At 52.3% G+C, this 17,425-nt stretch overlaps 1 protein-coding gene across 1 annotated transcript in view; it reads right to left on the reverse strand.

Moving 5' to 3' along the window:
• Nucleotides 1–17,425, reverse strand: part of cac (calcium voltage-gated channel subunit cacophony) — a 749,704-nt gene that overhangs the window by 438,833 nt on the left and 293,446 nt on the right. Inside the window, exon 3 of the mRNA XM_069307633.1 lies at nt 11,375–11,578. Within this exon, the coding sequence (XP_069163734.1) occupies nt 11,375–11,578 (204 nt within the window). The remainder of the gene's footprint in view (nt 1–11,374; nt 11,579–17,425) is intronic.

Below are 17,425 nucleotides of genomic sequence, written 5' to 3' on the forward strand. Positions count from 1 at the left end.
CCCCCTCCGTGTACTCTCCCTCACACTCCCCCTCCGTGTACTCTCCCTCACACTCCCCCTCCGAGTACTCTCCCTCACACTCCCCCTCCGTGTACTCTCCCTCACACTCCCCCTCCGAGTACTCTCCCTCACACTCCCCCTCCGTGTACTCTCCCTCACACTCCCCCTCCGAGTACTCTCCCTCACACTCCCCCTCCGAGTACTCTCCCTCACACTCCCCCTCCGTGTACTCTCCCTCACACTCCCCCTCCGAGTACTCTCCCTCACACTCCCCCTCCGTGTACTCTCCCTCACACTCCCCCTCCGTGTACTCTCCCTCACACTCCCCCTCCGAGTACTCTCCCTCACACTCCCCCTCCGTGTACTCTCCCTCACACTCCCCCTCCGAGTACTCTCCCTCACACTCCCCCTCCGTGTACTCTCCCTCACACTCCCCCTCCGTGTACTCTCCCTCACACTCCCCCTCCGAGTACTCTCCCTCACACTCCCCCTCCGAGTACTCTCCCTCACACTCCCCCTCCGTGTACTCTCCCTCACACTCCCCCTCCGTGTACTCTCCCTCACACTCCCCCTCCGTGTACTCTCCCTCACACTCCCCCTCCGTGTACTCTCCCTCACACTCCCCCTCCGAGTTCTCTCCCTCACACTCCCCCTCCGAGTACTCTCCCTCACACTCCCCCTCCGAGTACTCTCCCTCACACTCCCCCCTCCAGTAGTCTCCCTCACACTCCCCCTCCGAGTACTCTCCCTCACACTCCCCCTCCGTGTACTCTCCCTCACACTCCCCCTCCGTGTACTCTCCCTCACACTCCCCCTCCGAGTACTCTCCCTCACACTCCCCCTCCGTGTACTCTCCCTCACACTCCCCCTCCGAGTACTCTCCCTCACACTCCCCCTCCGTGTACTCTCCCTCACACTCCCCCTCCGTGTACTCTCCCTCACACTCCCCCTCCGAGTACTCTCCCTCACACTCCCCCTCCGAGTACTCTCCCTCACACTCCCCCTCCGTGTACTCTCCCTCACACTCCCCCTCCGTGTACTCTCCCTCACACTCCCCCTCCGTGTACTCTCCCTCACACTCCCCCTCCGTGTACTCTCCCTCACACTCCCCCTCCGAGTACTCTCCCTCACACTCCCCCTCCGAGTACTCTCCCTCACACTCCCCCTCCGAGTACTCTCCCTCACACTCCCCCCTCCAGTAGTCTCCCTCACACTCCCCCTCCGAGTACTCTCCCTCACACTCCCCCCTCCAGTAGTCTCCCTCACACTCCCCCTCCGAGTACTCTCCCTCACACTCCCCCTCCGAGTACTCTCCCTCACACTCCCCCCTCCGAGTACTCTCCCTCACACTCCCCCTCCGTGTACTCTCCCTCACACTCCCCCTCCGAGTACTCTCCCTCACACTCCCCCTCCGAGTACTCTCCCTCACACTCCCCCTCCGTGTACTCTCCCTCACACTCCCCCTCCGTGTACTCTCCCTCACACTCCCCCTCCGAGTACTCTCCCTCACACTCCCCCTCCGTGTACTCTCCCTCACACTCCCCCTCCGAGTACTCTCCCTCACACTCCCCCTCCGTGTACTCTCCCTCACACTCCCCCTCCGTGTACTCTCCCTCACACTCCCCCTCCGAGTACTCTCCCTCACACTCCCCCTCCGAGTACTCTCCCTCACACTCCCCCTCCGTGTACTCTCCCTCACACTCCCCCTCCGTGTACTCTCCCTCACACTCCCCCCTCCGTGTACTCTCCCTCACACTCCCCCTCCGTGTACTCTCCCTCACACTCCCCCTCCGAGTACTCTCCCTCACACTCCCCCTCCGAGTACTCTCCCTCACACTCCCCCTCCGAGTACTCTCCCTCACACTCCCCCCTCCAGTAGTCTCCCTCACACTCCCCCTCCGAGTACTCTCCCTCACACTCCCCCCTCCAGTAGTCTCCCTCACACTCCCCCTCCGAGTACTCTCCCTCACACTCCCCCTCCGAGTACTCTCCCTCACACTCCCCCTCCGAGTACTCTCCCTCACACTCCCCCTCCGTGTACTCTCCCTCACACTCCCCCCTCCAGTACTCTCCCTCACACTCCCCCTCCAGTACTCTCCCTCACACTCCCCCTCCAGTACTCTCCCTCACACTCCCCCTCCGTGTACTCTCCCTCACACTCCCCCTCCAGTACTCTCCCTCACACTCCCCCTCCGAGTACTCTCCCTCACACTCCCCCCTCCGAGTACTCTCCCTCACACTCCCCCTCCGTGTACTCTCCCTCACACTCCCCCTCCGAGTACTCTCCCTCACACTCCCCCTCCGAGTACTCTCCCTCACACTCCCCCTCCGTGTACTCTCCCTCACACTCCCCCCTCCAGTACTCTCCCTCACACTCCCCCTCCAGTACTCTCCCTCGCACACCTCAACATCCAGTCTTCATTCCTCTCTTTCCACAAGTCACTTCCTTTGTTCTCATCTCCTCTTGTCCATGTTTTATTTTACTGTCTTCGACCATCCCTTCCTTGCCTCCAGTAGTGTCCGGACTCGCTCCTAACACCGCGCATACACTCCAAACACGGCGCATACACTCCAAACACGGCGCATACTCTCCAAACACCGCGCATACACTCCAAACACGGCGCATACTCTCCAAACACCGCGCATACACTCCAAACACGGCGCATACACTCCAAACACCGCGCATACACTCCAAACACGGCGCATACTCTCCAAACACGGCGCATACTCTCCAAACACGGCGCATACACTCCAAACACCGCGGATACACTCCAAAAACCACAGACTGGAGGTCTCCGCCTCCCAGGATGGGTTAAGTCAGCACCAAACCTAACCTTTCCTTAGAGTTGTAATACAATATGGCCGGTCTTACAAAGGCGGCTCCCATAAATGTGGTCATCCGAAACAAACAGGAAAATTAATGATAAACTTCAATCCACAGTTGGAATTGAGGTCGTATATTGTTACTTGGTCTACGCGGGCGCGGCCAAGCTGCCGCGTCCGCATCCCAGCCCACTGGCTTCATCTCTTAAATTCGTTTAATAAGATCTAATATAATGTATTTATAAATGTTTTATAATAATGACACCATCTACTCTGTAACCAAAAGGAAACATATAATCTCAAAAGTGAGTTTCGAAAGAGTAAAATTAAATGTTTATTAAATCAGAGAGAATGTTTAATGGAGGGAGGTTGGGACACAGCGGAGGGCTTGACGTCAGAGGCGGGGGGCGGGAAGAAGAAGGGTCCAATGAAACTCATCCCATTCATGCCTTCAATCTCTCCCTCCCTCATCCTACGACGACTTGTGTTTATATGTATGAGGGGGAAACGTTTCAGGTTTAAAACACATCATAAATCACCAGGTGTAAACATCTCCGACCAGTGATTTATCTGAGTTTGGATTTAACAAACCTTTTAGTGACTCTAGTGGTTCTAATTGATGGCGGAGCAAAGCACGAACACAAAGTTTTTATTTGCAAACTAATTTGCAGTCCGTCCCCCAGCCCGTCCTCCAAACGAAGACCCAAAAGTGATTCCATGCGCCCGCCAAACCCCCTGTTTATGAATAAAAAACTGTTTACACACGACTCACAACTGCTGACGTTCGAACACTTCCGGAACAAGTGCTTCACTGACGAAATTTGTTCGAACCACAACGCTGTAAATGCTTCACCCACGTACTACAAATACGAATAATCGCCAACAGAACCTAAGCACCTAACCTATCCTATGTCTATATATGCACAATATGCTACTATATTATAATATTAATTTATATTGGAGAAAAGTTTTTTGAGTGAACAACATGTAAAAATTTATGAATTCATCTGTGCAACCCGTCCTCGACTCAAGTCCATTATATCCAGCGGTCGACCCCACAGACGCATTCATAAATTTTTTCATGTTGTTCACTCAAAACGGGACATTTCTCAAATATAAATTAATATTGTAATATATTAGTATATTGTTCATATATAGGCATAGGTTAGGTTAGGTGTTTAGGTTCTGTTGGCGATTATTTGTATTTGTAGTACGTGGGTGAAGCATTTACAGCGTTGTGATTCGAACAAAATTCGTCAGTGAAGCACTTGTTCCGGAAGTGTTCAAACAAAATCAGTTGTGAGTCGTGTGTAAACAGTATTTTATATTCATAAACAGGGGGTTTGGCGGGTGCATGGAATCACTTTTGGGTCTTTGTTTGGAGGACGGGCTGGTGGACGGGCTGGTGTGCCGAGTCGACCCCTGGATGTAATGGACTTGAATCGAGGACGGGTTGTTAATTTGGTAAATAATGTGGATCCAGTGAGGTGGGTCAGGATGACAAGTGAGAGGGGTGGCCACAGACCAGTGTGACCACCGTACTGGACCAGTATTTACCCTGACACACACCTGCTGGTGCGTGACCAACCAGAGACACGTCACAAAGTGCGTGACCAACCAGAGACACGTCACAAAGTGCGTGACCAACCAGAGACACGTCACAAAGTGCGTGACGTCAAACTAGAGCATTCCTCGAGGGCAGATATGGACTTGTATTAATATTAGAACGACCCTCGTGTGAACTTGTATTAGAATAATCCACCTCGCTTTGACTTTTTGTTTATTTCATGTATTTATGGACAAATTAATTCATAGTGGATGTTGCAGACTCGAGTCTGGGGTTAGCAAGAGATGACGTCAATGGCCAGGAGCGGCAAGTAAACACGTTGTCATTTGCTAATCACCTCTCTTATGACATATTGAAGCATGTATCTATTGGCAGGGTTCACAGCCTCGTCTCTGCCTTCCCTGCAACCCTAGCTGCTGCCTTCCCTGCAACCCTAGCTGCCTTCCCTGCAACCCTAGCTGCTGCCTTCCCTGCAACCCTAGCTGCTGCCTTCCCTGCAACCCTAGCTGCCTTCCCTGCAACCCTAGCTGCTGCCTTCCCTGCAACCCTAGCTGCTGCCTTCCCTGCAACCCTAGCTGCCTTCCCTGCAACCCTAGCTGCTGCCTTCCCTGCAACCCTAGCTGCCTTCCCTGCAACCCTAGCTGCTGCCTTCCCTGCAACCCTAGCTGCTGCCTTCCATGCAACCCTAGCTGCTGCCTTCCCTGCAACCCTAGCTGCCTTCCCTGCAACCCTAGCTGCTGCCTTCCCTGCAACCCTAGCTGCTGCCTTCCCTGCATCCCTAGCTGCTGCCTTCCCTGCAACCCTAGCTGCCTTCCCTGCAACCCTAGCTGCTGCCTTCCCTGCATCCCTAGCTGCTGCCTTCCCTGCATCCCTAGCTGCCTTCCCTGCAACCCTAGCTGCTGCCTTCCCTGCAACCCTAGCTGCCTTCCCTGCAACCCTAGCTGCTGCCTTCCCTGCAACCCTAGCTGCTGCCTTCCATGCAACCCTAGCTGCTGCCTTCCCTGCAACCCTAGCTGCCTTCCCTGCAACCCTAGCTGCTGCCTTCCCTGCAACCCTAGCTGCTGCCTTCCCTGCATCCCTAGCTGCTGCCTTCCCTGCAACCCTAGCTGCCTTCCCTGCAACCCTAGCTGCTGCCTTCCCTGCATCCCTAGCTGCTGCCTTCCCTGCATCCCTAGCTGCCTTCCCTGCAACCCTAGCTGCTGCCTTCCCTGCAACCCTAGCTGCCTTCCCTGCAACCCTAGCTGCTGCCTTCCCTGCAACCCTAGCTGCCTTCCCTGCAACCCTAGCTGCCTTCCCTGCAACCCTAGCTGCTGCCTTCCCAGCAACCCTAGCTGCCTTCCCTGCAACCCTAGCTGCTGCCTTCCCTGCAACCCTAGCTGCTGCCTTCCCTGCATCCCTAGCTGCTGCCTTCCCTGCAACCCTAGCTGCCTTCCCTGCAACCCTAGCTGCCTTCCCTGCAACCCTAGCTGCTGCCTTCCCTGCAACCCTAGCTGCCTTCCCTGCAACCCTAGCTGCTGCCTTCCCTGCAACCCTAGCTGCTGCCTTCCCTGCAACCCTAGCTGCTGCCTTCCCTGCAACCCTAGCTGCCTTCCCTGCAATCCTAGCTGCTGCCTTCCCTGCAACCCTAGCTGCTGCCTTCCCTGCATCCCTAGCTGCTGCCTTCCCTGCAACCCTAGCTGCCTTCCCTGCAACCCTAGCTGCTGCCTTCCCTGCATCCCTAGCTGCCTTCCCTGCATCCCTAGCTGCCTTCCCTGCAACCCTAGCTGCCTTCCCTGCAACCCTAGCTGCCTTCCCTGCAACCCTAGCTGCCTTCCCTGCAACCCTAGCTGCCTTCCCTGCAACCCTAGCTGCCTTCCCTGCAACCCTAGCTGCTGCCTTCCCTGCAACCCTAGCTGCTGCCTTCCCTGCAACCCTAGCTGCTGCCTTCCCTGCATCCCTAGCTGCTGCCTTCCCTGCAACCCTAGCTGCCTTCCCTGCAACCCTAGCTGCCTTCCCTGCAACCCTAGCTGCTGCCTTCCCTGCAACCCTAGCTGCCTTCCCTGCAACCCTAGCTGCTGCCTTCCCTGCAACCCTAGCTGCTGCCTTCCCTGCAACCCTAGCTGCTGCCTTCCCTGCAACCCTAGCTGCTGCCTTCCCTGCAACCCTAGCTGCTGCCTTCCCTGCAACCCTAGCTGCTGCATTCCCTGCATCCCTAGCTGCTGCCTTCCCTGCATCCCTAGCTGCCTTCCCTGCAACCCTAGCTGCTGCCTTCCCTGCAACCCTAGCTGCCTTCCCTGCAACCCTAGCTGCTGCCTTCCCTGCAACCCTAGCTGCCTTCCCTGCATCCCTAGCTGCCTTCCCTGCATCCCTAGCTGCTGCCTTCCCTGCAACCCTAGCTGCCTTCCCTGCATCCCTAGCTGCCTTCCCTGCATCCCTAGCTGCTGCCTTCCCTGCAACCCTAGCTGCCTTCCCTGCAACCCTAGCTGCTGCCTTCCCTGCAACCCTAGCTGCTGCCTTCCCTGCATCCCTAGCTGCTGCCTTCCCTGCAACCCTAGCTGCCTTCCCTGCATCCCTAGCTGCTGCCTTCCCTGCAACCCTAGCTGCCTTCCCTGCAACCCTAGCTGCCTTCCCTGCAACCCTCGCTGCCTTCCCTGCAACCCTAGCTGCCTTCCCTGCAACCCTAGCTGCCTTCCCTGCAACCCTAGCTGCCTTCCCTGCAACCCTCGCTGCCTTCCCTGCAACCCTCGCTGCCTTCCCTGCAACCCTCGCTGCCTTCCCTGCAACCCTAGCTGCCTTCCCTGCAACCCTAGCTGCCTTCCCTGCAACCCTCGCTGCCTTCCCTGCAACCCTAGCTGCCTTCCCTGCAACCCTAGCTGCCTTCCCTGCAACCCTAGCTGCCTTCCCTGCAACCCTAGCTGCCTTCCCTGCAACCCTAGCTGCCTTCCCTGCAACCCTAGCTGCCTTCCCTGCAACCCTAGCTGCCTTCCCTGCAACCCTAGCTGCCTTCCCTGCAACCCTAGCTGCCTTCCCTGCAACCCTAGCTGCCTTCCCTGCAACCCTAGCTGCCTTCCCTGCAACCCTAGCTGCCTTCCCTGCAACGTTAGCTGCCATCCATTAACTAGATGAGAATAATACGTGTTTTTTTTAAAGACAGACAGGTAGATATATATCGCCATTCTTGCCGATGTGACTGCTGACACAAGCAGCCCTCTATTTCACCATCACACACGCACACACACGCACACACACGCACACACACGCACACGCACGCACAAACACGCACACACACGCACACACACACGCACACGCACACGCACGCACACGCACACACACACGCACGCACACACACGCACACGCACGCACACACGCACACATCCCTGGTCACGGCCAATAGTCAAGTACTCTTCCACATGACCGTAGTCAGTCCCCCCCCTCCCCACATGTACGTGGTCACCCCCCCCTGACCTGGAGAGTGGAGGGGGGTGTGGGTGGGGGTCGTGCCCCCCTCCACTGCGCCCGTGCTCCAAAGATCAATAACAGAGGGTCGTGAACACATACTTTACTTATTGCCCTGATCCACCTCAAGGGGGCTTGTTTGTGTCTGCGGGGTGGGGGGTGGGGGGTCGTGGAGAGGGGTGGAGGATCGTGGTGAGGGATGGAGGGTCGTGGTGAGGGGTGGAGGGTCGTGGTGAGGGGTGGGGGGTCGTGGTGGGGGGTGGAGGGTCGTGGTGAGGGATGGAGGGTCGTGGTGAGGGGTGGAGGGTCGTGGTGAGGTGGTGGGGGTCGTGGCAGGGAGGCGTAGGGGGTCATGGGGGCAGAAGAGCCAAGCTTCGGGAGAGAGAGGGAGGCCAAATCTGGTGACCTATTTACCAGCAGAGTAGCTACCATGGTGAAGCCTGCTGCAGCGTGACGCTGGCTAGGGCGTCTGGCGAGGGACGGGGCGTGGGAGGACCTGATGGAACGGCGGGGGGATAGGTAGACATAGGGAGGATAGGGAAAGACGGGCTGTGAATAGGAGAGGTAGCTGACCCTTCTTGAGGTTATCTTGAGATGATTTCGGGGCTTTTTAGTGTCCCCGCGGCCCGGTCCTCGACCAGGCCTCCACCCCCAGGAAGCAGCCCGTGACAGCTGACTAACACCCAGGTACCTATTTTACTGCTAGGTAACAGCCCTGCATTAGGGCATTCGACTTTACATTTAATATTTGCTATGGACACTTATAGGTCATACTGATAATCTACCCCATTGTGGGTACGCCAAGTAGATGAAGTATGTGTGTGGGTAGATGAAGATCTTGCAGCCCGTCTGCACCTAATCTTGACACAAAATGTTGCAGACATCAACACCATGGCGTGCACAGTGCCCCGTGGATAAGATAGCACTGTGAGCCGAGACTTCTACGGGCTCACCATAGCCCGTGTTACTTGGAACTTTGTTACAGGTAACGAATCTATAACAGCTACAACAACAGCCGAGACTTGAATGCCTGATACCAGTGTAAACTAGGGTAAGGTGGGAAGAGGAATGACGCCTAAGGCACTGCAAAGTGGATTACCGGAAAGTAATAGAATTCCCATTTGGAGTCACGGGAAGAAATCATCGCAGGAAATGGATTATATAACAAATGCAAAGAAACAAAGAGTAGATTTATACTCTCAGCAAGACCTCAAAGTATAACAGCGATCAGTGACGCAACAAATGATAAGAAAGAGCGAGCAAAAATGGAGAAGATATATACAGAACAGAAGAGAGAAGAGCCACAACAACAACAGTGAACAGGTGGAAATAACAGTAAGACTGAGTGTATATGATGACTAAGAGAGTCTTACATCAGAAAAAGATAAACATCTGATCAGAGAAATGTCTCTAAATATAATGTTAGTAGCACACAAGACTGATGTCACTGTGACTGTGACATCAGTCACAGGGGTCGACATCAGAGAAGCCTTCACACATCCGGACACAGCAGCTCTCTTGGGCCCAACATACAACATATGTGGGACACAAACTTGAGTATAAAAGTCACGCATTGTAAACTTTACCTGAAAACCCGAGAGGCAATACTAGAAAATTTGCCAAGATATACACGACTGGTTCCGGACATAAGGGACCTGAGCTGCGAGGAAAGATTGCTGGAAGTAAATCTCACCACACTGGAAGAGAGGAATAATAGGAGAGCACATGACAGCGACATATATGATACACTAGGCAAACAAAGAAACATTGTTTAAAGCTGGGAAGGGAATCAGGTGGGGAGTAGAGATACAAATAACGAACATATTTCAGGAAGAATTACAGTGTAATAGTAGTTAATAAGTGAAGTCAACTTAATGCACAACTTGCATTGTAAATCTGATGAGCAAAATCTGGGAACCGAGTCATTATATTGAACTATGAACGTTCAGAAGGCGGGGCCAGGAGCTGACGTTCAACCCTGCAAGCACAGCTAGACGAGTACACACACACACACACACACAGATAATGACACACAATGAGCCACAGAGATATTAGAAAGAACTTTTTTAGTGTCAGAGTGGTTGACAAATGGAATGCATTAGGGGGTGATGTGGTGGAGGCTGACTCCATACACAGTTTCAAGTGTAGATATGACAGAGCCCGATAGGCTCAGGAATCTGTATACCTGTTGATTGACGGTTGAGAGGCGGGACCAAAGAGCCAGAGCTCAACCCCTGCAAACACAACTAGGTGAGTACAACTAGGTGAGTACACACACACACACACACACACACACACACACACACACACACACACACACACACACACACACACACACACACACACACGTGTGACAATGCCATTGTCCACACCCACCAAAGATAACATTTTATGCAGCTCCGCCTACTGGCCATTCATGCAACATCAAGGATGGGAAAAATCTTGAGAGCACTATCAATGGTTTATTAAACTTGTGAATCAACTCGTTTCATGAGCCGCCCCTAAAAATCATTTACTGATTAGTTATATTGCAAAAGGTAAACAGTTATTTCCACGGAATGACGTCGGAGGAAGCTTGCAAGGGGCTCAAAAACAGCACATTAGTTGCACTCCAACTCCACCACATACTCCACCACATACTCCACCACATACTCCGCCACATACTCCACCACATACTCCGCCACATACTCCACCACATACTCCGCCACATACTCCACCACATACTCCACCACATACTCCGCCACATACTCCGCCACATACTCCACCACATACTCCGCCACATACTCCACCACATACTCCACCACATACTCCGCCACATACTCCACCACATACTCCGCCACATACTCCACCACATACTCCACCACATACTCCGCCACATACTCCACCACATACTCCACCACATACTCCGCCACATACTCCACCACATACTCCACCACATACTCCGCCACATACTCCACCACATACTCCACCACATACTCCACCACATACTCCACCACATACTCCACCACATACTCCGCCACATACTCCACCACATACTCCACTGCAACATTATGGAGTCAATCTATTGTATTCAAAGAAAGCAACAGCAGCTAGGAGAAAAATCCGTGAGCATTTTTCCATACAGTATGACGTAGGTTAGGGAAAAAGACTCCCACTGTAGTGTGCAAGTATTTATGTATTATGGAAGTGATAACTAAGAATATAATGAATCTTCATTAGTATATCAGATCAACTACCAGTGCCTTTGGACTCCAGGGGGGGGGGGGGGGGGGGGGGGGGGGAAGGAGGGACACACACACACACACACACACACACACACACACAGTTGATCTCCAGTTGATTGACAGTTGAGAGGCGGGACCAAAGAGCCAAAGCTCAACCCCCGCAAGCACAATTAGGTGAGTACACACATACGGTATAAGAATTACCACAAGAAATTCTACTGAATGTACGTGGATCCTGCAGCCTCTCCGAGACACAAACCAGGATTTTACACACTTCCCCCCTTCCCTCCAAGCATCTCTACAGCACGCCAGCATAAAAGGATATGGCCATTCTATGATGAACCTTGTGTACTTCCTGAGGAAGTTGTCGTCGGAGAGGATGAAGAGTGAGGTGGGCCCCTTAACCCCCGGCTGTGGGGGCGGCCCCTTCTTGCCGCCCATGGCGCCGTAGATGGGCGGGCGCCCTAGCCGCCCCAAGCCCTCACCCGAGACGCCTGCCGATGCACGCGCCTCCGCCGCCGCTGCCAACCTGTCGGTGAAGAGAACACAGTTAGTTCACGCATGGATTAGGGTGCTTGGGTATTTACCTGGTACATGTGGCATGGGTCGCTCTCTCACAGGACTCCTGGGACACGGGACAGCAGAGACACGGGACAGGTGGAACATGGAACAGGAGAGACACGGGACAGGTGGGACAGGTGAGACACAATCAACAATTCACATAATGAGGTAATATATTGTGTAAACATTGCATTTTCCGAGTACACGCTAAGTACATGTATTATTAAGAACCTTTGTGTAACTATTGTGTGTTATGTGATGAGTTGTACTTGACGAGTGGAGAGTGTGGGTGGTGTGGCTCCACACCCTGACCACACCAAGTGTAGCAGGGATCTGACCTCGCGACTATATACACATCTCCTCAACAAGACTTCATAATATTGCGGTACTTCCACATTCTAGTACAACTGAGTTAGTACAACAAAGTACAACTGGGGAAGTACAAGTGAGTACACAGGAATCATTTACTAGTACAATATACTGGTCCAGGAAGAGAGAGAGAGAGAGAGAGAGAGAGAGAGAGAGAGAGAGAGAGAAAGAGAGAGAGAGAGAGAGAGAGAGAGAGAGAGAGAGAGAGAGAGAGAGAGAGAGAGAGAGAGAGAGAGAGAGAGAGAGAGAGAGAGAGAGAGAGAGAGAGAGAGAGAGAGAGAGAGAGACAGACAGACAGACAGACAGAGAGAGAGAGAGAGAGAGAGAGAGAGAGAGAGAGAGAGAGAGAGAGAGAGAGAGACAGACAGACAGACAGAGAGAGAGAGAGAGAGAGAGAGAGAGAGAGAGAGAGAGAGAGAGAGAGAGAGAGAGAGAGAGAGAGAGAGAGAGAGAGAGAGCGACCTCACGCTCATCTAAGTGCCCCCTCACACTCCCTCATTCATTCCCGGATACAACAAAGTGCCACATACCAACAGCAACCTACAAAGTGTCGCAGCATAGACACACTAAGGCCCCACACTCAAGCGCCAGGCTGCCACTGACACAACCACCAAGAAAGGACAGAGAAAGAAAACGAAAGAGTGAAGGAGAAACTATAAAACCCGCTCGCTGTACCCGCTTGCAAAGTCAACGGCATCAATGTCCCAGCAACATCGGCGGCGCCTATATCTGTGCAATATCTTGCCAAAATTTCCTGCTCGGAGACATCGAAGGAAAGAATGCGAAGGGGGAAGGGGGTAGAGGAGACCGGAGGAGGAGGAGGAGGAGAATGACGGCCCATAAACATCGGATCTGTCCGTTCTTTCTTGACCGGCGGCGGATTCATACCACACAAAATATGACCCATAAATGGCTGCGGAGCTTAGCACTGCATGGGGGGATATATTGGCGGTGGAATTATGACGCGCGGGGTCCGCCTCACCACTCACTCCGTCCTCATATATCTCTGGTAACTGTCAACCGTCTTGGGGAATTTGTTTCCAGTTCTGGGAAATCTATCCCAAGTCATGCGGAATTTGTCCCAAGTCCTGGGAAGTTTGCCTCACGTTCTGGGAAGTTTGCCTCAAGTTCTGGGAAACTTGTCCCACGGCCTGGGAAATTAGGCCCAAGTCCTGGGAAATTTGTCCCACGTCCTGGGAAATTTGCCCCACGTCCTGGGAAATTTGCCTCACGTCCTGGGAAATTTGCCCCACGTCCTGGGAAATTTGCCTCACGCCCTGGGAAATTTGCCTCACGCCCTGGAAAATTTGCCTCACGTCCTGGGAAATTTGCCCCAAGTCCTGGGAAATTTGTCCCAGTATGTGTACTTGTATCTCGTCTTGGAACATTTGCTACCATCCAAAGAACTATATCTTATCTTAGTGATTGTGTTTCGGTGCAAGTAACTACTTCATCCCGGTACATGTGACGCCCTAACGTTGTCTCCTGTGTCTGTATCCGTGGCCCCTTAACTAGGGGGGGCCCTGTCACCTGTCTCGGTATTATTTCACTTGTTTCTCTAGCTGTCTATATCACTCTCCAGATAGATGTCATAGAGTAATAGTCTCCCCTTATGCTAAACCCCCCCTCCCTCCTTATGGGGAAGGAGGGAGGGGGGGGGGGGGGTGCTGTGGGTCGAATGGGAGAGGGGGGTTGGTGGGGGTTGGTTGGAGGGGGGGGGGAGGGGAGGTTAGACGGAAATAGGGTGAAAATGTGTGTGAAACAGAGAGGAATGGGAGTGAGTGAGTGAGTGAGCGAGTGTGTATATACCCCTTGAAGGTCTTCTCACTCACTTTTCTAATATTTACACTACAAACAGTAGGGCTATTAGTATCAACAAAGTTTTCCTTTAATCAATACCATATATTGACAAGTCTTAAACTGTATAGTTCCTTTTGCGACTACAACAGACGTCCCTCTCATTTCCTGGTTCCTCACACTGCTTCTCTCTCTCCTTGCTCACCTTCCCTCACAATCTTTGCGTGAGGGTGTGTGTGTGTGTGTGTGTGTGTGTGTGTGTGTGTGTGTGTGTGTGTGTGTGTGTGTGTGTGTGTGTGTGTGTGTGTGTGTGTGTGTGTGTGTAATCAATGGACTAGCTATTTGAACAATGAGATGCCATTGTGCTCAGTTTCATTTAGCCTTCACTTCAACACTCAGGTCTCTGTACACACGCACCCGGGCTCCTGGGCTCCAGCCTCGAGTCCACATCTAGTCAAACACAAAACGAAGCTAGAAAAGGTTCAGATGTATGCCACCAGGCACGTCCCCGAGCTGAGAGGAATGAGCTACGAGGAAACATTACTGGAAATGAACCTCGCGACACTGGAAGGCAGAAGAGTTAAGGGAGACATGATCACCACCTATAAAATTCTCAAGAGGAATTGACAAGGTATATAAAGATAAACTGTTTAACACGGGCGGGACACGAACAAAGGGACACAGGTGGAAACTGAGTACCCAAATGAGCCACAGTTACGTTAGGAAAGAACTTTCTTAGTGTCAGAGTAGTTAACAGATGGAGTGCATTAGGCAATGAAATGCACTACAGTTTCAAATGCACATATGATAGAGCTTGAGAAGCTCAGGAATCTGTACACCAGTAGATTGACAGTTGAGAGGCGGGACCAAAGAGCCAGAGCTCAACCCCCGCAAGCACACCTAGGTGAGTACAGACTATATCCATAAAAGATAATTTCTGTCCAAAGTATGATACCAGACACCAGGGGTTAGCCTCACCCAACTTTCCAGGATGACACACGGGGTGTCTGGGAGTGTCATAGGCCAGTCCGGATCGGATTCAGTGCCTCGCGTGATTTTCATGAAGTCAATTCTAAAATCTGGGATGTGATTCCTGTAGTGATAATTAAAAAAAAAAATGTTAACAGAGCTCTTGTTAACCCCGGGGTTATGTCAGCTGCTGTGTTAACCCCGGGGTTATGTCAGCTGCTGTGTTAACCCCGGGGTTGTGTCAGCTGTCTTGTTAACCCCGGGGTTATGTCAGCTGCTGTGTTAACCCCGGGGTTATGTCAGCTGCTGTGTTAACCCCGGGGTTATGTCAGCTGCTGTGTTAACCCTGGGGTTATGTCAGCTGCTGTGTTAACCCCGGGGTTCTGTCAGCTGTCTTGTTAACCCCGGGGTTATGTCAGCTGCTGTGTTAACCCCGGGGTTATGTCAGCTGCTGTGTTAACCACGGGGTTGTGTCAGCTGTCTTGTTAACCCCGGGGTTATGTCAGCTGCTGTGTTAACCCCGGGGTTATGTCAGCTGCTGTGTTAACCCCGGGGTTGTGTCAGCTGTCTTGTTAACCCCGGGGTTATGTCAGCTGCTGTGTTAACCCCGGGGTTATGTCAGCTGCTGTGTTAACCACGGGGTTATGTCAGCTGCTGTGTTAACCACGGGGTTGTGTCAGCTGTCTTGTTAACCCCGGGGTTATGTCAGCTGCTGTTTAACCCCGGGGTTATGTCAGCTGCCGTGTTAACCCCGGGGTTGTGTCAGCTGCCGTGTTAACCCCGGGGTTGTGTCAGCTGCCGTGTTAACCCCGGGGTTATATCAGCTGCCGTGTTAACCCCGGGGTTGTGTCAGCTGCCGTGTTAACCCCGGGGTTATATCAGCTACTGTGCTAACCCCGAGGTTATGTCAGCTGAGAGCAAGAAGGGCGAGAGGGTGTGACACAGACCTCACGGCTGCCTCAACAGTACTAAACAACGTACCCGAGTCTGTTTAACTCCATCAAGGAAGCAGTACACATTTGATGACGTAGCCGAGAGCCATTCAACTGGTCATTCAATTAAGGCTGCCCATTCCTCCACTATAAGCAATTAACCCCACTGCCCGAAGGTTTCTTTTATAGCACAGAGCTTATGGCCAAATGTTTAACGAAAAACACTACACACTGAGAAGTGTTGTCTATAATAGACACCATCAGGGGCCTCGTAGCCTGGTGGATAGCGCGCAGGACTCGTAATTCTGTGGCGCGGGTTCGATTCCCGCACGAGGCAGAAACAAATGGGCAAAGTGTCTTTCACCCTGAATGCCCCTGTTACCTAGCAGTAAATAGGTACCTGGGTGTTAGTCAGCTGTCACGGGCTGCTTCCTGGGGGTGGAGGCCTGGTCGAGGACCGGGCCGCAGGGACACTAATGCCCCGAAATCATCTCAAGATAACCTCAAGATCAGGGATAAAGTTATCACAACACCGTTATCCCAGTCATCGTCTGAGATGCCCAAGTCATTATCCCAGACAATTTAACCACGGATAGAGAGTAGAGTATAGCATATATTATGTATTCGTTCCTAATCCCTTCCCTTGAGGGCATCTCGTCCCTGTGGACACATTGGGTTAAAACGACGGCCGTCTCCCGAAGACGTATCCATCAATTTTAACGTTACTGTGTGTTAAAAATAAAGGTTTGTTCTCGTATATAAATTAATATTGTTATTCATTAACGTTCTATGTATAGTTATACATAGGTTAGGTTAAGTGTTTGCGTTCTGTTGGAGATTATTTGTATTTGTAGTACGTGGGTGAAGCATTTACTTAGTTGCGATTCGCAACCCATCCTCGACTCAAGTCCATTGCATCCAGCGGTCGACCCCACAGACGCATTCATTAATTTTAACTTGCTGTTCATTCAAAACGGGAATTTTCTCAAGTATAAATTAATATTATAATATATTAGCATATTGTGTATATATAGGCATAGGATAGGTTAGGTTAGGTGTTTAGGTTCTGTTGGCGATTACTTGTATTTGTAGTACGTGGGTGAAGCATTTACTTAGTTGCGATTCGAACAAAATTCGTCAGTGATGCACTTGTTCCGGAAGTGTTCAAACGAAATCAGTTGTGAGTCGTGTGTAAACCGTTTTTTATTCATAAACAGGGGGTTTGGCGGGCGCATGGAATCACTTTTGGGTCTTCGTTTGGAGGACGGGCTGTTGGAGGACGGGCCGGATTCGAGCAGAGGTCGTCAGCGAAGCACTGAACGAGAAATGTTCGAACGTCTTCAGTTGGGATTCGTGTGTTAATCGGTCTTCATATATAAACACGAGGTTTGGTGGCTTGATTGACGAGCATTTGGTCTTTCTTGATGAGACCGGACAGCCGAAGGACAGGCGGAGATTCAGACACCCCAAACTTGAGGTCTGCAGATGAGAGAAGTCCTCGACTCAGAACCGATGATCCCGTGTTCGAACTCCGAGTGGGGGTATAGATGGTTACGCACTTTTCATTTCACTGGACCCCCTCCTCAGTTGACCTAGAAGGAAATAGGTGCCCAAGAGTTAAGCAACTGTTCTGGGTTGCAACCTAGTAAAGGGCACTTAGAAGTTGTCAGCATAGTGAACCTCGATAAGCTACACAGGAGTCTGGGACCCATCAGGTGAGGCCAGGACGGGGTCCAAGCTGCCTAGGA

Source organism: Procambarus clarkii, chromosome 60, assembly GCF_040958095.1.
Source record: "Procambarus clarkii isolate CNS0578487 chromosome 60, FALCON_Pclarkii_2.0, whole genome shotgun sequence".
Classification (NCBI taxonomy): Eukaryota; Metazoa; Arthropoda; class Malacostraca; order Decapoda; family Cambaridae; genus Procambarus; species Procambarus clarkii.